General features: G+C 40.0%; 1 protein-coding gene across 1 annotated transcript in view; it reads right to left on the bottom strand.

The window, feature by feature from the left end:
• megf6b (multiple EGF-like-domains 6b) overlaps window positions 1–26,867 on the bottom strand; it is a 61,154-nt gene that overhangs the window by 30,073 nt on the left and 4,214 nt on the right. The window contains exon 4 of the mRNA XM_067586940.1: window positions 18,346–18,450. Coding sequence (XP_067443041.1) covers window positions 18,346–18,450 — 105 coding nt within the window. The remainder of the gene's footprint in view (window positions 1–18,345; window positions 18,451–26,867) is intronic.

The following is a 26,867-nucleotide window of genomic DNA, read 5'->3' as shown; positions in this document are numbered from 1 at the left end:
AAACCAATCCATTGCATCATCTTATTTTTTTTGTCTGTTTTTATTATGAGGAAATCAATAAATAGTTCCATAAGTCTATGAAAAAACAAAGATGAGAGGACCAGATTACTGTTAATGTGTGGTTGCAACATGGAAATCTTACTTTATTCTAACTTACTGCTGTTTACACTAATGTAAGCTAATTTCAACACAGAAATATTCCCAGCAATGAAAGTCATTTTCTCTGAATGTTAGACTCAGTGACCTCTGACGGTGCAAGTGAGTCTCGGGTTTAGAACAGCAGCTACACCCTCACTTGACTCCAGGGGGCAACGGAGATAAATAAATATTTCTTGTTCACTTTACATCATCCTCACCCATCCATCAATCCGTCACCAGACCAAACACATCTAAGGGTGCGAAACAAGAGCTGTAGTCTCCTTAAAAAAAGAAGAATGTTTTAAGATCAGCCCCTTCCCATGAACATCAGATCACCAAGGTTTCTTCTCCCTGACCTGAGCCTCTGGGAGGTCTGTGTGAACATTTTTCAAAGAGATCAGATGCCTGAAACAAAGTAGTGTGTCTGCTGCCCACTTTATGCCCCTGGTCAGGGCCAAAGGCCAAGGCTGAGGGTCGAATGCATGCAGAGGGAATCGCATGAGACCGTTTCACCATGTGGTGGATGTTCAGATACATAATATATGTGACACACGAGTCCTCTTGGAAAGTGATTAACCACCTATAGGTCCCTTCAAGCCATTTATTACCAACACTTGTGCAGTCTGATGCAATCCAACACAACATTCTATGTTGCTACATGGGATCAACATCCTATGGGCTGCAAATAACTATTATTTTCATTAATGATTACTGTAATCTGGCAATCATTTTTTGGATTAATCAATAAATATTGTTGTCCATAAAATGTCAGAAAATGTTGAAAAATGCCCAGTTCTCAGACCCAAGGTTCAATTTGCTTGTTCTGACCAACAAACCAAAAAATATTTATCTACAATGACAAAGAAAAAAAACAAATACAACGAATTCTGACATTTCAATGTCAAATGATTGGAATTTGTGCTTGATAAATGAAGTGACTTGGTTTTTCAGAATTATTGTTGATTAATGTTCTGTCGATCAACCAATCAATTAACTAATCAAATGACTTCAGCATTAGAAGCTTATGATGTGCAGTTTTGTTGAACTTTACACTAGTTTTGGGGGATGCTGTTAGTGGTTTTATATTGTATTACAGAATTCAGGGTTTCCTGCAGTACTTTATAGCATCTCACCTGAAACCAAGACGGCCTCTACTAACATTTAAAGAAACATTTTTATGAAACAAAACATTAACCCTTAGGGAAAAAGAGCAGAGGCAGTATTTCATACAGAAAATGCCATACAGTATAATGAGTGTGACTGTTGTTTAGGCTGTCTAACTAACTAAATTGACCACGAAACGAGATACTAATACTCTGTCCTGTGCATGTATGTATGAAGGTGGAGTTTCTGTGCATTGTTCTGGGAGGATAACAAAATCTCATCTACATCATTATGAGTAAGAGCCAAACTGCTCAGTGCTGTTATGTCTTCTTGTAAGTAAAATATAAAACAAAAATACATTTATAACGTAGGTAAAAATTTAGATTTCACTGTCGTGGACACTCTGTTCCAAAGCAATCTGGAAAAGAATGAAAAATAAAAAAAGTTTCATGAAAACTTTCGATTGTGTTTCTGCAAGTTCTGCTGCAGCAAGACTCTGGGTTTACATTCCTCTGCTGTATTGTGTGACTTCCTGTGATAAGGACGGCGGCCACTGCTCCCGGGAGGACGAGGCTAATGTCTCAGTAGACCATAAGGGAGTAAGACCGGGCCAACAAAAACCACCAGACCTCTGATATTATCTCAAGGGGTCATGGGCCGGAAAATTGCAGCATTCATCAAGGATGAGGAGGGGGGACGTCGTGGATAACCTAACCTGTTTCCTTTCTGGGCTGTGATCTAAAAGACTGCTGGTGTAATAATGTGCTTTGCTAGTGTTCATTCCTGGTCGCATTCCCTGCAGTCGTCACAGCTGCTTTCATTTACCAGGTGCTATAAAGATGGAGATTGGCTAGAGGCTCCAAAAGATGTATTTGAGTCAGAGGATCAACTTAGACGATGACTCCGGAGAGGATTTCTCTGTGACTGACCTGTACATGCAGCAGCAGGACTGATCATGACAACAGGATGTCTGACAAACAAACTAACCGTCTGTGAACTGGAACTAACAATTTACTTGACACTCTTTCACAGAGAACTCATCTTCACCTTTGACCTCCAGTATAACTGACCCTTAAAATGTTTTTTGTAGAGGACACGTTTCCTTTACCCTCCAACAGCCAGCGCCACAAGGCTGCCTGGCAGAAGCTCAAGTGAAACAGATGAACTGATGAAAGGTGCTCACCCGAGCTCACAAAAGTTATCATAAAAAATTATTTCATGGACCCTGTAACTCCTCCTGGATTTCACATCAGCTCCTGGAGTCAGATGTCACAAGAATACAAAGATACATTCAAAATATTTTAATCAAGCATTACTTGGTTCTGGTCATTGTGTCTACATTGTGTAAGTACTTTGGTTCTAAGGTTTCCTTGTAATGCTTCTCTGCCAGACTGCTGTCTCTGTAACGTTTACAGGTACAGTAGACTACAGGCAAACAAGAGCAGAGATCAAGAAGGCTGCTCACATTATACGCCAAGCATATCAGATTTGGCAAACAATTACATTTTAAGGTTTGGTATTTTTCCTCAGGTCCAACTAAATAGGTAAATAAATAAAATATGGATGGTAAAAATGCAAATGTTCTTGATTATGTTTTGCAAACTATTTCAGAAGCTTTTGAGGAAATAAGGATGACTGAAATGAATGACATCAGTTGATCAGATCTTCAGATACATCCTGAGTCTGACTCAGGTGACACACAACAGATTATGATTATTAAATATATTTAAAACTATAGAAGACAGTAATTTGATAGCCTGTGTTTTTTTTATGTAAAATTATAAAACATAAAACCAGCATGTATTTCTCTCTCTCTCGCCCTTTAAGAAATCAGCTCAAGTTCAACATTGCCCCCTGCTGCTACATCAGGAATAGCACAGATGTGCTGCTGGATGTTTAAATAAAGACTGACACTACGTGATTCTGCTCCGCTCTCATTCATCATGAAACTAAAACACAGCTGCCACTATATAATAACAATATAATCATTCAAGTTGAACTAGGCCACACTTTCTTTTCCGGCTCTTTCACAACTTTCATTCTGGTTCACTGCACTGACTTACACCAGAAAACTATGTATGCCGCTTTGAGCATCCAATCATTTCCGCCCCTACTCCTATTCACTGCATTCTTAGTGCCAGTTATGGGTATGACTTTCTTCGTGAAGCCCTGTAATTGCAGCCATCATGGCAGCTGAGTTGTTAAATGGCACTATCATTCAGATATGCTGTGGCTTTCCTGGAACCAGAGAAGTTAAAAAAAATGTTTAATGACAAAGGCCCAACCACACACAGGCCTCTGTGATGTGTATCCACTGATGTTTAAGACATCTGTACCTCCATTCAGAAACCTCTAATGTTTCCATGAAGTCGTTAACAATCTGTCTCAAGTTTAAAGCCCTACCAAGTAGCAAAGAGTACTACGGTATAGGCTTTGAAAAGCGTTCCCAATTCCTTTTTAAAAATATTTTTTAAAAGATGCTCACAACCAAGCAGCAACCACACAGCTCACTAGTGAGGGCCAAAGCAGAAGTGGCTCATGCTGCTGTATCTCTAATCACTCCAAATAAACCCAAATATGTACTGACGTCAACAAAAACACTCCAACTTCTTACTTTAAGTCCACAAAAGAAGTTATGGTCGTATACAGGTCTTGGTAAAAAAAAATTATTACAATATAACAGCTTAAAAAAGTTATATGTCTTGAAGTGTTTTTGCTTTCTTGACAGGTGTGTGTTGCTTTTCCTCGTTTGTATGTTTCTCATGTGAGTATGCAGATGAGCACTATCTAAATTCTCTGCTTATCCGCTTCTGTATTTTGTTTTTGATACAACTCTTCTTCTCAAGGCATGTGTTGACAAGAAACCACAGACAAGCAGCAGACTGCGCTCTGTTGTGATGAGTGAGGCACTGAGAGGCTGTCTGACTCTCTGGTAAAAATATTAATCAAGCAACTCAGTAGGCTCTCTGCAGCTTATTAGCTGGACCACTGAGCCTTAAGTTTTATTATTTATTCATGTTTGACCACAAAGGGAATTATGCGTGACATCAAAGACACTAAAATCCAGTGTTTGAGTTTGTTTAGTGAACATTCTGCTCCACTGAGTCCTAAACTCCTTTAATCCCTGTTTTGATGATCCATTTCACTGCAAGGTAAGCATGCAAGTGTGTGTGTGTTGTACATGTGCACACGTTTGAGTGTGCAGGTGCTCATGGATGTTTATATGTTATATGTTATATGACAGCTGCCACTCTCTCCTGTAAGCTTTATATTTTTTCTTTCATTTTCAGTACAGCTGAGTGCGACCAACATAACTCCTTCATTCCCGGACACAAGCAGCTCAAATCACCTCAGTAAGACAGTCACTAGTCACAAAAGAGTTTTGCTTGTAAAGTTGATCCTAAAGTTCGTCCACGGCAGTGTTTTGACCATCATACGATGGTCTGTGTCGGACAGAGCAATAATTCCTAAAAAGAGTCCGTCCTCTCAAAAATCTGCAGATAGCCAAATGTTTCTGACTTCTGCCGCTCATTTTTACTATCAGTAAAAGTTACAGACTGCAACCTAGAAAAAAAGCAGGCCAGCTGCAGGCACCTATGCATGTCTCCAGAATAACATTTTATGATCTACACAGACGAACAGCAGGAACAAATACCTCTCGGACCTCGGGGGATTGTCCTCTGACCCTTTGCGTGTGCTGTATCTGTGCTTTACCTGTTAAGACCTGTCGTTTCCAACTCTGACCCAGGAGTTTTGAGTGCCTGGGACAACACATGGAGGCCAGCAGGAATCCGAAAATTACTTGTTGTGGTTTCCAACCTGCCTCCCTCTTGGTCATATGTGTGAGATATGCTGCAGTGGTATGTGCAGGGCCTTAACAGACAGAAAGTTGCCCAGAGACATTTACCTACAGGGCAAAAGGTGGCAGATACATGACAGACTGTCATGCTCAAGGTGTACAGGAGGAATAAACATTGACTGTGACATTACACAGTTTTACAGTTGTTCAGAGTTGAAAGGAACAGCAGTCAAATGCATAACCCCCCGGGTATGTCTCTTTCAAAGGGCTATATTTTTATGGGAAAGACTAACTCAAGCAGTGCTATGACATGACATGGTGATGTTTTCCTGACCTTGAAATAAGCTTTGGTGTTTTTAATGCCCAGAGTGACACAGATGAGGCAGCGTGAAGCCAGATATCCAAAGAATCGGCCTGTTTTCAACTGATATGTAGGTGATCACACCAGAAAAACCACAAACACAAACCAACATGTGGCAGAAATTCACAGCAACTACAGAATAATGTTAAATAATGTAATTAACAGCTTTCAACAAGTTCTAGGCAGAAATTCACTTAGATCAAAATACAATATACTGTACGTAGATGGAGTATTGCCTTAGTTCAGCAAGTGATTTAGCACTGAACTTCCATAAAGTCAGTGGAACTTGGGAGAGACAGATTAAAAAAAATAATAATAAAATATATGTGATAAAAGTCAGAATCAAATTTTAGTCCCTAAAACGGGTCAAGCCTCAAAAATGATTCCTATAATGCAACTCAATAATCTTACTCATTGCCTCCTTTAATGTCCTTATCTTCCAAACACCATGCCCCAAAAGTTTAACACAGATTTCTCAAATATATGAAGTCTTCAGCCTAACTCAAGATAACTCAAGATGATGACATCGTGTGGGTTATTTTCTCAGACTTAAGAAAGCTACAGCTGTTTTCACAAGCTGATTAATACTCCTTGTGATGAATAAACTAAACAGTATGTGTAAAATAAGCCCCTTAAAGTCCTGCTTAAATTAGCGGATCAACACGCATCATTCATTGTTTACTATCAATAGCTCATTCATCAGCTGCTTGGCTACCAGATGACTAGTATCATCCTATAATCACACAGGTGCACATAGTGACCTTTATAACCTGACACTTCTTATTCTGCTGATACTCACAGGCCACCACCATTGTCTGCCACAACTCTCTGCACCACCTCAGTCTCCTCCCTGAGTTGTTGGTATTGTTGTTTTAACTAAGATTTCATGTTTATGTGTGTGTTTAGTAAGTGGGATTAGTTCTGCCAGAAGATTCCTCATTCCAGCTTAAATCCTTTGAGAACTCTTTCAAAAAACAGAGCCAAATCTATTGCTACAAATGCCAAGATAATTCCTTGACGCAAGTGTCTCTGAAACGCAAGTCTAATTCAACTAGAATGAGAATGAAGCAGTGTGTACTGAGATAAAGATTAGGGTCAATTAAAGCCCAAATGACAGTAATGAGATTCAACTTGCAGTCTGATTCCAAAAAAACAGCCGAGACATGCAACTCTGTCTCATTACATTTCTTTCAGATTAGCATCTGCTTTTCACACCTCACGAAACATCAGTAAGATGCAGGCTGTTCATTGAGAGACTCTCATGTGAGTGTTCCCCAAGGCGAAGTGGCTTCCATATGGAGATAATACACAACAGAAGAGATGATGTTGTAGGTGGAGGGAAAACAGAGATTAGAAGTGATGTGTTTGGCTCAGTGGAATACACAAAGAGCTAATAAAAAGAACAAGAGCAACACAGATTGTAATTCAGATATGGATGTTTGAGATATAAAAGGTAGGAGAGAATCAGAGAATCAGGGCACCACTGCAGATGAAGGGATCAGCTCACACTGATTATTCCTCTAATTGTATTTTGCAAACTCTTGTCATTCCTGATTTACACACACGTGATGCCCTCGCCTCCATCATGACAAGGAGCGACCTTTCATCAGGAATGCTGTAAAGAGCCTAATGAGACAGGGTGGGAGCCCAGACTCAACACAATTGCGAGAGATTAGGGTGCTGGCAGATAGGGTGGACAAGGATGCACCCAACCCTCTGACTGCACTTCAGTCCCTCTCATTAGAGATAACTTCACTGACTTCACAGGAACAGGGCTGCTCTCTTTCATGGTTGAGATCAAATATCTGACCGTATTTCAGGATGGGAAAGCAGACATAAAATTAAGGATTCATGCTTTTGTCTGGAAGGAAAAGCAAACAATTGCTGCATCAGAGAAAAAGTGTAATTTATAGCTTTTTTTTAGGTTTTTACAAGCTCAGATTCCTCTTCATCCTCAGAAAACTTTTGACAGAACTAGTCCTAAAATTATCAAGTAGTCAATTCATTAATTAGTCGACCGACAGAAAATATATCAACAACAAATTTGACAAGTTGTTTTTCAATCAAAAATGCCAAACATTCTCTGGTTCTGTTTTGTAAATGTGAGAATTTGCTTCTATTCTCTGTTTTTTTTAAAATTGAATATCTTCAGGTTTTGGACTGCTGATTGGAAACAAAAACAAGAAATTCAAGGTCACCATTTGGTCTGGGAGACTGTGATTTTTCACTTATTTTCCAACATTTTACAGACTCAACAATTAATCAACAAATTGAAAAAAAAAAAACAATAGATTAATAAACTGCAAAGAACCACAGTTGCATCCTTAGATACTGTAGAAGAGATAACTTCTCACAGTTAAAGAGATTCCTTCCGTTTAGTTTCTGGGATAAGAAAAGGGAAATGAATAAAGACATAAAAAGGTATTGAGACAAAGAATCAGAGGACTTCAGGACAAAGAGAGAATGTGTGAGAAAATATTGGCCAGGAACTTCTGGGTCTCCCGGCAGTGCCTACATCTCCATAACCTCCTTCATTTCAGCTGCTCTGGAAGTCACGCTATGGTGGCTGCTAACAATACTCAAAGAAGGATTAAACCTTCAAATGGTGAAAACATGTCAGTGACTCTGGGAATAGTCCATTTAAACTCCAGTTTATGGCTGATGGGAGAAATTGTGTTGCATCTAAAAGAAAGCTCAAGAACATCAATAGTTATGAATAGCAAGATTAAGTCACCACCAGACTTTGTTCACTGTTCCTAAAACAGTTCTCATTACCATTTTTCTCGCCTTCTGTTTGTGTTTTTAAGGTTAGAACCTAAGACGTCGTAATTCTCTCCAAGTAAAAGAGCAGACTTCAACCTGTTCACAGTCATTTCAGCTGTAGCCTGTTAAACCCATCAGAGAGGAAAAGGGGAACCCTGAGAGTGATTTAAACCGCTTGAGATCTTGCTAGACATTTACTATCCCATTATCAGCCATTTGACTTATTCTCGCCCCCTTAAAACATGCTTTAAAAGCATAAAGGCCAGATTTTGAGTAGATAACACAAATCTGGTAATTGTTATATGAGCGTTATATAACCTTAAGCCTTGATGCCCAACTCCTTTTGACCTTTCAGTGAAGGATGGACACACTAATCACGAGTGACAAACTGCTGCAGCTGAGTATCTCACAGCTTTACAATATTATGGCTTTATAGTCTTTCATGCTCACATTTAGATCTCAGTAAAGCTGACCCAAAATGAAAGATGCTCATGTGAATTTCGGGCAAGTGTTAAAGTCTTTCAACCCAGCCTTCAGTCACAATTAAGATGTACAGTAGTTTGAGAAAACAGGAACATTTAAAAGGGTGATATTCCCATATTACTGGAATCAAAAGTGAAAGTGGATTTATACTGGTCACAGCTATTTTGTAATCAAATTGTGTTATTAGTGCATTTTAAATGGTCAAAATCATGTTCCTACACCTGTCAATCTGTAGCACATTACTGTTAATCTCACATTCTCCTTATGATATCATGAACATATGCATGTTTGGATCTATTCCACCTCCTTCTTCTCCTGGAGCACTAACTGCCTCACAATAAAGAAAGAATTATACCTACTTTCACTTTTCCTTGGTCAAAGAGGGCCTTCCTAATCTGGCTAATCATCACAATGGGATTACGATGGAATTAAAAACTAAATCAGTGATGATGCAAGGAAACTGTCCACTCAAGCCATGAAGACCAAGGTATGCATGTGGGTTTCATTATGGGGGACGCCGGATTCCTCACTGAAGTGCTCTGCAAGCTCAGCATGGAGGTTTTACAAATGTTTTTCTTGATCTCAAGTAAAAACCATTCAATGGGACTCAGAGTTCAGGGATTTATTTTTACAATGAGGAGGGTCCCAAGGCCGGCATACTGAAAGCACCCCTCTCATTACATTCCTCAGTGGTCCTGAACAGGAAGGGAGCAGACACACTATATATTTAGCATGAGAGAATGAAGTGGTTTTCCTCACTAATATACATACCAATAATAATACAGTAAGGTCAGATTTGCACCCTTGCCAGGGTGAGCAACATGTGTGAAATGGTTTCACCATACGGTGCTGGGATGTTCTCTTTTACAACATGACCCCATGTGGACCTGCATCCCCTAAACATGACAGATACCATCTGTGTCACTGCTGCTCTCTCCCATCACTGTCAGCCTCTTAGGATGCTTTTACACCTAATATATTTGGTTCCATCAAAACAAACTCTGATGCATTTAGTGCCACTTGTTTAGGCTGACATGAAGCTGTCAATCGAATTAAACAATCAGACCAATACCACATGAAAGGGGGATCTCAGTCCAGTTCCATGTGGACTCTGGTGCGGTTACTTTGTGGAATGAACGCAAAATGAACCAATAGATTTTACAATGAATTCAAAAGCTAAACTACTATTAAATCCATCTGCTGATCATGAACTGCCAAAGGAGTGATCTTTTAAGCGATCTTATAAACGATTTATGTAAATTGTTACATATCATTGTAACAAAATGTGCACAAGTGCAGGGATCACTATCAGATCAATCAGAAAATGAAAAGGTTTTAAACCAGAGGTATGCTGTGCTTGTGTCCCTCTCCATGTGTTTTGGCAGTTCTTCATCAAGAAGTGAAACGTAGCAACAACATAGTAACTATCTCCCACCTTTTCATCTTATTTTACCTAATCGCCATTATTCATAGAATGGGGTTGAGTTGCAGTCTCGACTAATAATGCTCATAATCTGTTATTTATCTGCGGGAACTTTGACTCTACAGAAGATAAATAGGGCAGTTAAGTGCAGCATGACCTGCTTTTTGTCAGCAGAATATGATTTCCACATGTTGTCCAATGTAGCATTGATGATGCAGGATGTTAGTCGCCGAAACTGTCCAATGAATGAGTTACATGTCAGTCCACGTGACTTCATACTTTCTCTTTTTTGTTTGTTTTAAACAATCTGTGTGAACATGACCTGGACCAAAACTGAAAGGGAACAGTGTATCATTTTTTCCTTGAACCATCTACAGGTGTTAAATCACCCTAAATGTTTTGGTGAGCAACAGTGATGATTTACCTCACATTTTCAAATATGATTAGATCCCATGAAGCATTTCTGCTGCTCATTATGGGTGACTCCAGCTATTTCAGTTCCAGCCCACTCTAAAAGCCACGGACTGGGTCTACATGCTGGCTTGACCTTTGACCTCTGTGCTCCCCTGCAATCTACAGAGCAGCAGGACACAGCAAAAGTCACCATTGTCAAATAAGTCAGCTTTACTCAGCACACAGGTATACTAATAATACTATAATGACTATTGATCTTCCACTTTTCAAGGCTAAAAAAGATGAGCAAACACCATGTCATTACCTTTTTGCTCTCAAACATAAACCCACTGTCAGTAACTAACCTGCCACTAATGTGTTAACTGGGATTTGACATCTGGAAGGCAAAAAACCACCCACATTTTTGGTCACATTTGGCCTTAATGTGCTACAGTGGTTACCAGGACTAAGCAAGAATAAACGCTGCACGCATTAACAAGATGTGAAAAGGAAAAAAAAAACACATGCCTGTGAGTAAGAATTTACACATTCATCAAAATTCAACAAACATGGACCAGTTAGAGAACTACCACATGACCTGTTTTAAGACAAGTTACTATGGTTGCACTGAGAGTCAAGTGAAAGGGGGGGTGAAAATACAGGTTACAACAGGCTACTGGACATTTAGTCTGAGGAAAAACCACTATTGAACTTTATGTAATGGCAGAATAGGACTGCTAGAGAAGGAACATCTGAAATCAACTGTAGTCATAACAGTATGACTACAATTGTACACACACACTCATCCCTGTCTTAAGATATGTCTGTAAAGTATGTACTTCAGTTTATCAAACTTTCACTTAATGAACAAACACTTTGAGAGATAGACGGAGCAAGAAATAAGATGTGATTAACCCATTCTCACTGTCTCAATTTCATTGTTCTCCCATCATCCCTCTAAACTGACATGGTACCATGAAATACACGATATAAGGATCTATCTATGACACTTTGATATTATTGGTTATTTTCTATAGCTCTTTCTTTCCTATGTCCCATCGCAGGAAGATACTTAAGACATTTTCTACATTCAGTCCTTTGACCAGATGACCCTGGTTCAAGTCTGTGTACTCAACAAGTGTCATTTAACACAACAATGAAATCCCACAATAGCCCTGGGGGTTGCTGTGCTGACCTTGCAACCATGCTAACAAGCATCCAACTTCACCATGCAGCTCCGAAATAGAACCAGAATAACTTCAGCATAGTAATTGTAAAATATCTCACAGAAAATCTTCATCAAAAGCTTAGAAAAGTTATGTGAAATACACTCAAACATAATATAATGAAACATAATGTAGCATCTGTGATGTTGTGAAACCTTGGTGCGTTCCCACTGTGCCTTTTCTCCGCACCTCAGCCAGTAGACTGTGGAGGACTCGCATCATGCACCAACAGTCTTCACAGAAATAACTGACCTCATTATTTACAGCTTCAGTCAATGTTTATAAGCCTAACTAAAACTGGACATCATATTCACTACTTTAGAAGGATACTCATAAATAAATGAGGACAGACTAACTGCCCTTTTTCATGTTTCTGATTATGGTTTTTTATTTTTTCATTTTTAAATAAATATTACACAACTATTGCAATTTCATTTTTTCATATCTGATTCTAAAAGGAAAACTGAATGACCTCTCTACATCAGCAGTGCAACCTTTCCATTAAAGTATCCAATTTCCAGTAACATATCAGCAACACCTATTTTATCAGATATTCGATGTACAGGAGGGAGGTATAAATCAGACCGAGGTAGATTTATTTAGTCAACCGTAATCTGGCTGGATAAATGTAAGTAATGTGAAATGATATACTAACATTTTTTACTGACTGAGAGCTTCAAAGATAACATGACCGTGGCTGAGAAAGCACGCCTGGGAGCCTGCTTTGAAGCAAACATTACAGAATAATGATAACGATGATAGTCATCAGCAGAGGGTCTGTCTTGAGTGATGTGTTGAACAAGCTGGTCCTCCTGGCATCGCAATGACCCCAAAACCAGCCAAGATATGAGCTTATGATTAAGATATCATTTGCACAGGCCAAAAGAAAAAAAAGAAAAAAAAGACACAATTAGTGTAACAGAGAACAAACTCTTTCAGTGAAGCATTTCACAGGTTGAGATCCTCACATTTTCAACAAACAAAAGCCTAATAAACACGTTAACCCGCCGAGATCCCCCAACCATTCCAATGGACATAACTTTTCTGGGACGTCTAGATCTATGATTACTGTCATCTCATCCACCCAAATGAACAAACTTATTTGATTGGATTTCTATAAGCCAATCACAGTGTTCCACATCATCTAAAGTGGACTGCGGTAGAGCCACACCCCCTTTTTCAGCAAAGATGGCCGACTGTGAGGCGAGAAGGAAGCGTAAGGCACATTTTAACTATCAATCATATTGTTAAAGTTCATAATTTCTGTTTAAACTGTGTTTAAGCAAACATGAGATGTTATATTATTTATACATGTCAAACTAAAGATTTATAGCTTTTACTCAGGATTTTTTCAAAAAGATCTGTCCATCGGAACGGTCGGAGGATCTGAATGTCACCGGAAGGGAAACAGGGAAATGAAGAGGGAAATACCATTTTTGCTTTTATGATAGAATCAGCTTCTAATGCATTGATTATGTACACAGAACATTGAACTAAACCCATCAATCCAATGAACTGAATGAACTACTCTGGACTGACCCCTTGTTTTTAATCAATAATTTTGTTAAAATATCATAAAATATAATATAATATAAACTCGTGTTTTTTTTGTTGAAAAAAGGTCTCTTAAGACTGTTTATTGTCATTTTTGTTATTGGGTGGTTTCTCCTGTTCAGATTCTCCGTCCATTGGCATGGACAGAAAAAAATAACACATAATAAAGTATTTTAATCCATTTTTTTATTGCCAATGATTTATGAGTACATTTAGAGTAAAAATCCACTATTACAAAATTTTGTTTGTGTTTGGAGCATAATTATAACCAGAGGCACAAGATCAGGTTACATCTATTTGGATTTTTTACTTCTGCTATTAAAGATTTAACTTTGGTATCACTGACTCCTCATATTTGTGTCAAATAACTCTTTACAAAATCCATTAACTTTATGTTTTTTAGATAACTTTTATTTCCCCTGAGAACATGTCACATGGAGCATCTTGAAAAGATATTCAAACATTCTTGAACTAAGATAAAGTTTCATGTTACAGAGTGTCTTCCTTCCTGGAAGACACTCTTTTTGCCTGTCTGGCCGGCTGTTTGTCTGTGACTGAGCCCAGATGTCAGCTGGTATGAAGACATCTGTCCTGCCAGAGGTCTAAAAGCTTTGGAAGCTGTTGATCCCAGAGGATACCACTTGTCTCCTGATGACAGGCTGGATACAAAGTACATCAGGCACCAAGTGACTAAATCTCATTGGCTATAGCCAGAGCAGAGTTTTGGATTTAAGAGAAACAAAACATCATAAGTACAGCTACTTTTGTTGTTAGAAAAGGATTTCAATTCATTAAAAGTGCCCGTTTTGTAACAAGATCGATGTATTCGTTGGTAACTAAATGGTGACTGAAATAAGTAGCTCATTTTGCAGAAATGGCCCAGATCCTAAAAACTTTAAGGACTTTTTAAAACTGCAGCAATCAGGACAGTAATATACACAAAGTAAATTGACACATATCTAGAGGTCTCCATCACTCATGTCAAATCATACAACTGCTAAATGACCTATTGTACAGCATGATAGTATCGTGGCTTGGAAAGTATGAAGCTGAGGCAGGTGAGACATTCAAATAAAATAGATTTATTCTCTTTTTTGTCTAGGAAAGCCTGTAGGCACCAGTCCTCGCTTGACTATAAAGTCAAGGCACAAATACAAAAAACAGTAATTATTGTTTTATACATTACTGAGACAAAAAGGCTATTAAAAAGGAAAACAGATGACCGCTTCAGACAGAGCGGGGGACTAATTGGCCCTTCTGAAGGACATAAACACACACACCAATGGCTATACACAAACAAAGACAAACCACATCAAAAGCATTTCAAGGGGATATCTCCACATGCGATTGCATAGGAATGCTCACACTTCCGAGAAGCGTCCTAAGCGATTAAATGATGAGTGAATCTTTGAGTGGAGTGTTGCACCACACATTCGTCTGCGGCCACATCCTCTACTGTGGCTTTGACTTTCTGCGTAAACAAGCGATAACGTGACAAGAGAGAACAAGCAGTGACTGACAGTTGTGTGAAGCATGTGGACCGCAGCAGTAAACTAGATTATGGGAGCAGCTCGTGTGAGCCGTGTGTGTGCTCGTCTACACAACCACCGAGGTTATTTATTCAGGTCTAAAGAATGTGACAACAAAACAGTATGTGCCTGACCACCATAAAGTGGTTGAACAATTTATCAGAGCCGTCACTCAATGAACAGAGTCATTCATTAGGAGTGATGTTATTGGTCTTCCTCAAATGAGCCACTTTAGCCCGCAGCTATTCCCTTTGCCTTCAGGACACTTGACTCTGAAGTGACCTGTATTTGGCACCATGCAGGACCCCAAAAAGGGACAGCTGTGAGCTGTGAGCTGTGTCCAGCTTGAATTATTCCGAGTGTTGCCCCTGGTCAGGCGGAGTCACTGGCAGGCCCACACCCTTCGTCCAGCAGCCCATTCAGTGACAATGACAGAGCAATATAACTGCCACAGTGTTTACGGACTGATAGCCTCAAATAGTGGGAGGATCAGGGTGTGGGGGTCCGCTGCATAGCTCTCCACTAGCTAGGGCCCCTAGGTGCCCATTGATGACAGCTATCATTCACACTGCAGAACAATGCTGGCGGATCTCAATGCGTGGAAGGGTAAAGGGGGTTGTTGATGTCTGCGCTGATATCAAACAGTGTCGCTCAGAGGCTGGCTGGAAGCCAAACGAGACTGAGGGATGAGAACCAATATAGTGATGAGATACAAAGATAGCTGAATGCAGATCAGAAGAGTATTACGTTGTAAAAACTGAGATTGTGGTTAATTAATATTAACTCAATAAGTGTTAGCAACATTTACTTGTGGCTTCAAGTTGTTTAAACAGTATTAAGTTGGATTCAACATATCTAAATATTTTATTAATTTAATTTTGAACAAGTTTGTCTCAAATAATCTAATGAGAAAAATCTAAGACAAAGTAAACTGGTGAATTTTACTCATTTGAAGAAAACAAGTCCAGGCTTTCATATTAGATGGACTGCAGTCGATTTTTCTTCAAGGTAAGACTCACTTTGCCATAGTTGGAAAACAATCGCTAACCAAGTAGTTTTCTAGCAGCTGAATATTGTTTTAAGTTACCAAACATGGTATGTCAGCGTACTGTAACCGGTGAAAAGTAATGTTGCTGGTGGACTAAAACTACTGCGGTTATAGGCCATAAATTGAGCAACGACAGTTAAAAATGAAAGATTAAAAAATGTCTGTTTACTGGGCTTCAAACCACCTTGATTAAATCTGCTTTTACTGGCAATGTATGTCGTGTGTCATAATAAAGCTGTTCTCTCAATGCTAAATGTTGTGCTTGAGTTTGGATCCCTTCCCTTCTTCAAGCACCTTGGATGAAGTTGTGCCAGATCCCCCACTGTCCTTCTTGTATTGGAGACATGACATAATTCTCAGGTGTCAAGAGAAGGTTTGTATCATCCAATATTTATGTATTATTTGATATTTCAAAATGAGAACATAAATACTAGTATTAAAATGTGGCAACGGGAGGAGAAAAACTGAGTTTCTACTGCACTGTATATTTTCTAAAGCCAAACATGCAGAGAAAAGAAGTCCTTCGATCAGATTTGATTATTCATTTTGGAACTGAAAAAAAATATTTTCATCCAATCAAGAAGTTTTACTTGTAAATGTTCTGGTCTCCTCTTGGACTCAGAAAATGAAATTCTACACAGCGAGAACAACGTGCATTAAAATCCTACAGCACATATGTTTTTCTTTACTATTTCCTTTTCCTGATAAACTGAGCATCCATTTCAACACCTTTGACATTTCCTCTTGCACCCTCCCTGTCTTGTGTCACTAATAGTAACACAGTGACACAAACTCACACATGTTGGTCTATTTTACAAATACATCTTACATCTAATGGGGTGAGTCTGAGTGATTCCTTTGTCTTCAGAATAGAAAAATATCTCAGAATAATGTTACAAAATTATTTGTATTCTTCCATAATGACATTAGGGTTTGCGGAATATGTCAGGATTATAGGTTTAAGGTTGAACTTTGGTCTTATTTTTCATTATTTATGATGATCTTTGTCATATCTTCACATTGTTTGAAAAGTTAAGGGTGAGAGGCATCATATCCTGATGTGTGCACTAGCCCTCGCTTCACCTCTCTATACCATGATACATCATTATGTGTCAGAGAAATATGCCACTGCACTGCAGGGCTGCTCTGTATTGTCAAAGCTCTGATCAGAGTGACGGATGAGCTCCTACTGTGGAGATCATGGACAGCAGGCATGTATTTGCTGATATTGTACACAACACACATACTGTATATATCATTCAGGCATTCAGCCATAAAACCCAATCAGACAGTGGGTGCTTATAGAGAGTCAACATGTAACTGTGTTTATATGTTAAATTTTATGTAAATCTATGATCTGAATTTTGCTTGAACGTTGATTAGCAAACATCATGGTCAGCAGATGGCTTCAATCTTCTCAAAGACCTCCACTAGACCAATCAGGACCAGCCAGAATAAGGCACCCAAAGGCCTTAAGCTGAGCTTGGCAGCACCTCAGTGGGCATGTGTGTTCGTGGATCCTCTGTCCTAATGATTAAGTCTTTCATTCAAGCATGAAGTAATCAGAAGTAAGCCAGCTCAGCTTAGCAACCACAGAGAGCTCTGATCATATAGAAGGGCTGTCAGTGCTGGATTTCTCAAGGCTTGATCATGAGTGCTATAATAACCAAAGAGGAAATGAATGTATAGTATGCTAAAAAGGTGTCATAAAGCTACATCTGCTGCATCAGAGAACTCTTGAGAAAATCATGTGTTGAAGAAAAAAGTGGCATGTTAGCGAGTTGCTGCTGTTTGAACTTGACTGATGCAAAACAGGCTATTTTGAGCAAAAGATGGACGATTCTGGTAAAAAAGTTGACACTAAGAGGAATTTCCTGTCGTGTGGTGTTATCAGAAAAACAACAGAATCCTCCACTGTTTTACTTCAACAGCTCAAATTCAACAATGGAGTTGCTGATAAAATACTTGGCCTGCTGGTAAAGAAGCCAACTACTGATGTGAGGAGATTCCTGTTCATTTCTAGAGAAAGATGATCACTCGCATAAGAGTTCAATGGGGAGCCTTGGAGAGCTGACTGAAATGGATCAGAATTATTGGCTACAGCAAAGAGCCAAAAAGGTGTTTTTAATCAAATGGCAAGCCGCTATCAGTTTCAATCAGTTAAAATGTCTCAGAAGAGTTTTTATGATTCCTACTTTTACTGTAGCTATTTCTTAAACTTCTTACCACAGACACTTGCATGGTTAAAATGCGGAAAGTAGCTTCATATAACTGTGCAGCGTGGCTTTAATTTGTGGAAATTGAATGCAGTCACATCATTCCCTTATTAAAAACAGAAGCTTGAAAGTTTGATTCTTACACTTGAAAAACGGCTTGAGAGTGGCAGATAGAAAACCCAGGACGAATAAAGGGGGAAACTAAGAAATCGAGCAGAATGTAAAAGGAGAAACTTACACAGAGGTATAAAGAGGAGAGGAAAGAGTAGATACTGAACGTGAAACACTGCAAAGATGTTTCTACTCACCATACTGGCAGCTGGGCCCGTTGAACCCTGCAGGACAGTCACAGAGCTGGGTGGATCCCTCTCGACAGTGGCCCCCATTGAAGCACACACCGTAGCTACATACCGCTGCATGTGTACATGCGGACAGGCAGGGTGTTAAGAGAAGAAAAAAAAAAAAAGGTGAGTGCAGCAGAGACACCTGGCCGTTGTCATGTCAACATCTGCAGTTTCAAACACTGACCTCTTTCTATCTAAGCCTTATCATCAGTCTGTTACCTCCTGACTAAAGAGGAACCTCGATTCTCCTCCATTCACACAAAGCAATGTAAGAGGAATCCAACACTTGGCTCTCTTTGTGTAGAGGAGCAGGCTTTGGGCCAAGGGAAAGAAATATCTAATCTTCATTTACACAGAATCAGTTATAGAGTTATAACTGTAAAACATGAGTGGCAGCAATAGCTTGTAGTGGCCTCACAACGTTTGAAAATGTTACCTGAGAAAGATCTAGATTGATTAAGTGAACTTTTGGTATCATTGTTACAAATAGTGATCATACAGATGTGCCTAAAGTGTCATGGGGGTAAAATCAGAGAGCCACAGGGCAAGTGTGGCTCATCCATCTCTTGGAGCCAGCGGCCCTGTGGCCATAAATCCCTGTAAGTCAAACTGCTCTCACTCGTTAAGATGTGAAATTCGAAGAATCCAGGATGTATTAACAGTGAGAGCCACCAGGTAGCTCAGAACATGCGAATCCACCTCAGAGGTGTACCATCGCATTCCATACACTCACACAACACTCACATTAATCATGACAGGCCTTCACCTAAAGCTGTGTGTGTGTGTGTGTGTGTGTGTGTGTGTGTGTGTGTGTGTGCAGGTACAGCATATGTGCGCTGAAATCTGCCAGCCTATATTCTTATCTGATGTGTGTTGAGTAAGACACAGCTGTTTAAACCAGGCCTGTTGTTTGCACTCTCCTGAGCAGAGTACAGTGCTTAGTGATGACAGGTACAGAGGATTGATGTCTATCATTGCTCTTCCCGACTGGCAACATGTGGACACCGAGTGAAAAAAAAAAAACACAGTCCAGCTAATCACAAGAGGAATTTAAACGGCAATCCTTCCTCGGATGATTGCAAAGAAGTCAGTCAACTAGAAAGCCAGTTTAACATCATCTTCGTCTAACATCTTCTGCCAGATATGCATTTTTCTGCCCATCTAATCCAACCAGAGATGGCATGACCAATCATCACACCAGGCACTGCTGGTTCTGATGCCATTTATTGGCCTTATATGGTCATAGTAATGATATCAATGTGCCCAGGACTGCTCAACATCAGTGTGACCTCTGTTTGCCCTCATACTCAGAAATGAATGGGGGCAGCTGTAAAAATGTATTTCATCTAGTGCTGAAACATTTGGTTGATCATTTATTTAATAAACTGACAAAAATGATTAGGTGATTAAATGCTGAAGTCATTTATCAAGAAAAAACAGAAAAAACATTCGCTTTCAGCTTCTCAAATGTGATGATTTTCTGTTTTTCTCTGTTTTATATTACCGTAAACTGAATATCTTTGAATTTTGGACTATTGCTTTGACATCACTTTGGGCACAGGGAAGTTCCATTTTCTGACATTTCATAGACAAAACAATAAATCAAAAGAAATTAATGATTGATTATTGGATAATAGAAACAATTTTAAGTTTCCCTAATTACACCCAGACATCTATTTCTCTGCAGATGATTTAGAGACAACGGTGCAATTGTTCTGCAAAGGGAAATGAAAAAATGAAAAAGCGCTTAAGGGTGTGAAAACATAAGCTCGCTAAAGTATATCTACAATCAGGCTTTTAACTGTATCATATCAACCACAGGGAATAACATAACATCTCCAGGCAGAGGAGATGGGCATGAAGAAGTGGTCTCTAATAATCACAGACGAGCCAGAGTAATTTCATCCATGTCTCTCAGCAGCTTTAGAGGACTCCTTGGAGACCGGCACTCAGCCTAAACATCCGCTTGTCATCTGGTCCCATATTCAGACACCTGCTCAACAGTTGGACCATCCAGGGAGTCTATAACAAATACCCCACACATACACACACACCCACACACATACAATACACACAACCCAAAACAGACGTCATGAATATCTCTCTCTTGCCGTCTCCCACACATAACGTAAAATATCCCGGTAGTAAACATCAGAGGTTTATTAAACAGATGCACATTGTCAAATATATCCATGTCCTTGTGCTCGTAGCTAATAATCCAACATTTTGCTCAATTTCTGAAGCCGGTGAAATCCTACTCCAACAGGAAGACCATCTCACCACTGCTAATCTTCCCGAGATAACTTCCAGTTGCTCAAGACAGCGTGGCTACAGAAGCTATGATACACTGTAGTACTTGACATACAGTAACATAACTATCCCCACCTCTGTGATTATCTAATGTAGTGGAATTTTTGTGTGGTGAAAGCAACAGATGATAGACGAGCAGAAAAAAAAAAAAAATCCTTTACTGAGTGGTCAGATTTAACGGCACAGTTTAAACTAGATCCAAATTCTTTAGGACAATGATATTACCACCAGCTGTGAGAGATCAAATTAATGAAACATTCCTGAATTGTGGTGAAAAAGCTTTAGATTAATTAAATCACCAGCAACAAAGTGAAAGGTCAGATGTCTCTCAGAGTCACTTCAGGGTAGTATGAGTAAGCGACAAACACGGGGAATGTACATTCCGCCTTCCGAGATGTGAGACACACAGGATTGTTGGCAGCTAACCAGGGCATTTTTGGGCCGCCCCCATCCTGAGCCCCTTACGCTGCTTAATCTTCCCTGGAATAATTCCTTAATGTGGCATGCAGCGTAGCATAAAACTCACTCTCATCTGTCGCAGTGAATGCCTGCACTCTATTACAAAGACACCTTCTCTGAGAGGATTAGCAGCTTCCACAAAAAGAAGAAACAGACAGAGCAGGGGTCAGCGACTCGCGCCGAGAAACTGAAAACCAACGAGCAAGTGTCACCCTTACAGCTTCTGAAGGGGATGTCCACATCAACACAGAGGCCGCCCTGTGTTTGTTTAGGCTCCGTCGATCTGTTTAACCCCTAGAGCGAGACCCAGAGGGAGACCACATTTAGGGCAATTCACAGACACAAAGGCCTACGCACAGGGCTCCGTTTGGTGCCATAATTGGTACGCGCGGAGCCTAGCACTGTATTTTGAAGCAGCAAATCATGTTTTGCTACACAGAGGAATGTGTCATTTCAAAGAGTTCTTGTGAAAACCAGGGCCAACTATATCAGATGATCTCTGACAGGTTTTTTTGAAAGACTTTAAATACTATTTGAGCTTGACACAAGGTTGGTTTGACAAAGTAGGCATAATAACGCGTTGCAAATTTTTTCTTTGTGCGCAAGACCCTGCAATTAGAATATCTGGAGCATTTGCTGTCGCCCTACATGTATGTCTACGTTTATATTACACCTGTTCCTGTGAGTGAAATATACTGTCATCCTTTCTTCCAAATATGTGGAATAATAATATTGACATATGAGTATTTTGACATTGAGTAACATCACAAAGAGAAAACATTAAAAATAAAAACACCTATCCACTACCTGATACACATTCTCAATTTCCCACTCTAATGTTCAAGAGATAAGGATTAGACAACATGCATGTCACTCAGACCACACAGGAAATTTACAGTGGCGCTATACTGCAAGCAAAACTGAACGGGGCACAAGACAAGTTAAACATACTGTGAGTTTAATGCAGCCTCAATCATTGCTTGCAGCTGAAAACCAATGTAATGGGACGGAGCGCATTTTTACCGTGTGCCTATCATAAATACCAATAACCGTTACTAAACGCATACTGTACCTAAACTTTAATATCTTCACCTTAAAGTTATACTATGCAGGATTTGCTGGTTGCTGTTTGTAAACACACCATTCAAAGTTGGCCCCTCCTCCCCAGCTCAACAACACCAGGGCGAAACGAAAGCATGAGCAAGAGAGAGCTCAGTGGTGGTCGAACAAGCTAGAGAGACAGGGAGCAGCATTACCGAGAACAAAGTGGGGCTGTGCGATATGACAATATATATCGTGTGATGAGAAAAAAATGTCTATCGTTTCATATTTTGCTGTATCGTTTATATCGTTGTGACGCAAATCACACTCTTTGCAGCAGTATTTTTGTCATTTAGAGTCTGTCCATCTTTTACGCAGATTACATTGATAAATTACTCTTCTTGGCTTTTTACTCGCAAAGGTTTTACATAACGTAACATAACAAGTTTAGTTGTCGTCAACTCTCCACCGCTGTCTGTCTCTGCTGCGCTGCACACACACGGAGGGCTCAGCCCCTCAGCGCTGAGAAAGAGCAGAGAAGCAGCCAGACGGCGACTATAAATGACAGCAAAACGCAGTAGAGACTGTCTTTATTTGTGTTATTTACTAAATTTATGTGCACTCTTTTAATCTCAGCTCAGTGTGAGAGTCTCTGCTACGTTTTGTCGTCATTTATGGTCACACTACTCTCCTCTGCTCTCTTAGCCTGTACTCAGACCAAACCAGACGGTCCAGCATACATCCGCAGTGTTGAGCGGAGGTGTGTTGGATTTGTGCTTTAGAACTGTGAAACAATCAGAAAATAAAGTTTTATTGAGCTGATTCACTGGCGTCCTCTCTGCCAGCGCTCCCTTTCTTGATTCACTCTCTAGCTCACTTGACCACAGCTGCTCTCTCTCTCTCTCTCTGGTGCTCTCAGCTCTCTCTCTCTCTTTTTCTCTCGTCTTTTTTAAAGTAGTCGGGAAGCAGACAGAAAAGTCTAACTTAACTTTTAATTGTTATCAAACGAAGAGAAATGTCCTCCCCTCGTTCTAGTAACATCTTTGTACTCCCTCATAGCAGAGTTTACAGCTCTGATCAGTCTGATCTCCGTCACCCCTCTGAATCACCTGCATGCTATGTAAAAGCACACACGTAGGCAGCTTTATGCCAGTGGGGGGAGACGGAGGGGACGGACCAACTATTTATTCATTAAATTAAAATGTGCTATATTGGGATAGGTTTCGTTATTAGGATATGAAATGACCTATAACGGGATATGAGATTTTGGTCATATCGCCCAGCCCTAGAACAAAGCAGTGAATCAGATAAATAAAACATTATTTTCTGATTGTTTCATAAATAAAGACGCCCACACCTCTGCTCAACCCTGCAGGAAGATGCCTCATTGACAGATTTGGTGTGAATGCAGCTGAAGCGTACGCTTCATCCTGTCCACTGTGGCCTCTCTGCTCTGCATATGTGTGTGTGGGTGTGTGTGTGTGTGTGTGTGGAGCTCAGCCCTGCCCTCGGTCAAACAGATACAGAGACCTGTTCAGTTTATACATCCATGACAAAGAGGGAGAGCAGAGGAGAGAGATGGAGACAGCGATGTAACCTGGTCGCTACGCTACGCCACTGACCAAAGGTTGATGCCAAGAAACAACATGAACACAGCAAAATAATAAGAAAATAAGAAAATACAGACAGAGGGCAGGGTCTCTGTAGATACATGCACCACCACACATTTCTAGTGGGTCATAAGTGATGACTGAGAAGGATTATTTTTGTATGAGTCTATACATTGTTTTTTTAAGGAAAATCCTGCATAGTATGTCTTTAACCAGTTTAAAAATGTGATTCTGGTTATGTCTCCTTGGCAGTGGCTGTACATGCCTGCCATTTGACATCCAGCTCTGGCATGGATGCCATGATAAGAAGAGGAAAAGACCAATATCTACTCCTAGCAAAGTATTTAACTGCAACTGCAAATGAAAACACACTAATTTGAGCTACAAGCATCAGTTTGTACTTTGAACAAACTTTCCAGCCAGACTAATTTCCGCACAGCCTCATTCACAGTCTTGCAATACACCCACATCTGTAGCTGGCCAGCAATGTCATGAGATTACTTTGGGTCCGTGTCTACTTCTTGCCTAATGTCACTGAGTCATGCATGCTTGTCAAACTCATACCAGAATAAGTATAATTCTACAAAGATGCAAGTTCTAGCAAGGACGTCATCAAGTTGTTGTGAGAATACTGCTCACAACGGGGTGACAAGCAATGTGTATATCTGCATGTAACTCATTAGATCAAAAGGTATATCTCAGAGTAATCTGAGGCGGTATTTTGATGGACCAAATAATCAAATTTACACCACTGTTTAGGCGTATAATTCACCGTATTATGTCTTAGTTGGCTGATTTCTGTCTTTCCCTCTGTATGAGTCTGGGTCTGTTTCTATTTGTGTTCAGCTATGCACGATATGGACCCATGACCACTGACATAGTTGTTGCTGTGTTCCATAACACACACACACACACATAAAGACCACCCATGGATAGACAGAGGACCATTTCCTGTATTCTGGCTACTGAGCCTATTTCACATGTAGCTACCTTCCCCAGCCTGGTCCCACCACAAAAGGGGGCCAGTTCCTATTCAGCAGTTAACGAGGACGACAAACTGGAGGAGCCATTGTCCCTGCTCCTCAGCCCCTGTCACAAAGCTTATTGTTGCCGTCAATCAACATAACTGCTTGCTTCCACTCCCGACTGACCGCGTCCATCCTGACCGGGCCCGTGGCTGTGGGCTGAGGTAAAAAGGTTTAACTCATTGACTGAGTGGTCCTCAAAACATTTAAGCGGAAGAAGTCGCCACCACAAAGTCAAGAGGCTCTTCATTTTCAGAAGAACCAGATAGTCATTGAGCCAATTGGAGTCTTTTCAAAATACACAAAAGCCACCTCAGTTGCAACCTGGGGGTTTTTTCTGACACTACATTCTGCCTCCAAAACTTTACCTGAATTAGATGAACTGTAAAAACTCTGAATAGACGTGGCTCTAAGATCTTAAATAGAACATTAGAGCTGCAATGATTCATCAATTAAAAGATTAGTTGATCAACAGAATATTAATCAGCAACTATTTTGATGATTGAAGAATGGTTTTTAAGTCATTTTAAGCAAAAATTCCAACCATTCTCTGATTCCAACTTCATCAATGTGAGGATTTAGTGCTTTTCTCTGTTAGTTGCAGCAGAGCACACCTACACAGTGAAAGACCTGCCTTTAAAACAGCCTTCAGTTTGACTCTTCACATTGAGCATTCTTTGTTATACTGGAAAATATCAGAACTTGGAAAACAAAAACTGAAAATCTCAAATATTCATCAAACTTTCAAGAACTCTGAATTCATGCTATTGTGTCAATGGAAAACTCATAAAGTTTCATAATTAGATGATAATAGCTTGAAACAGAAAGATATGGAAAAAAAAGAGGGAGGGTGTCAAAATAATGGAATAAAATGTGAAAATAACCAGATGTTTGCTGTGCTGTGGTATATTCTTTCTCCAGATATATGACTAATTATGCAAAGCAAAGAATGCTGGAGAGCACAACAACTGAGGCTGTGAATTCCCGTACTTGTGAGAAGAAGTCAACATTTGGACAACTACAGTACAATGGAACAGAGAAGGAGAAGAAACACAGGTGAACTAATGACAGGGCCGAGGGCTCGATCAACAAACTACTCAACTTCCAAGTCACTGTGTGCTGTATCTACAACATGATTATACCCTCAATTCCGCTTGACTGCCTCACAATAACCACGGGTCATTAGCCTAATTACCTTACACTGACATTTTATTAGGGAACACACAGGAAGAGAGAAAGGAGGAAGGAGAGGAACAACATGAAACAGAAAGAAACCTCAAAACTGCCAGACACTAAATCACTATCTCAACACAAAGCATTCCTATCTTTCCCTGTTTTTGGGGGTTTTCAGAGGATTTGCTAAAGCTGTGCATTTTACAAAGCAGATTTTTCCTTTTGGATGTTGTAGGTGCTGTTGAAAACAGCCCCACAGATTACATTGTGCTGACTGAGGTACAGTACAGATAGCGCATAGCAAAGTGCACAGGAGTGGGAGAGGGAGGATTGTGGTGTGAGCTTCCTTTTATCCTGGTTCAATGGCTCAGAGAAAAGGGTGATTAGTTTGTCCCATCTCAAAGTGCTGCCACGTCTTTGGTTACAGAGATAAAAGCCCTGCCTCACGTCAGAAAGAGCAGCCATTGTCACGCGAAAAAAGAAACAAAACCTCCGTCGACTTAAGTGAGGGGACGACACCGGGCAGTCCTGAGGAATGTCTCTTTAAGACATTTGTTTATGAGTGTTTTAAAACAAACCAGACCATTGAAGAGAAGACAGTGTAATGCTTCCTTGTATAATTTAATACTGTAACCTTGTCCCTGGAAACAAAGAGCTCTTTGAAGAGAGCAGAGATGCCATAATAAGACTCTGATGACAGTCACATCTAGATCTTCTCCCTCTCTCCATCCCTGCCACTTCCCATCACAGAGTTATCCCAGAGACTAATGTGCCTGTACTGAGGTTGCGTGGGCTGGGCATTAAGCACACAGGGTGTTTCCAAGCAGGGCACAGAGAACAAGGAAGTAGGAACTTTCGTGTCAGTCTA

The sequence above is a fragment of the Thunnus thynnus genome, chromosome 4, assembly GCF_963924715.1.
Source record: "Thunnus thynnus chromosome 4, fThuThy2.1, whole genome shotgun sequence".
Taxonomy (NCBI): Eukaryota; Metazoa; Chordata; class Actinopteri; order Scombriformes; family Scombridae; genus Thunnus; species Thunnus thynnus.
The sequence above is the reverse complement of the archived record's forward strand: the minus strand, read 5'-3'. Positions and strand labels throughout refer to the sequence as shown.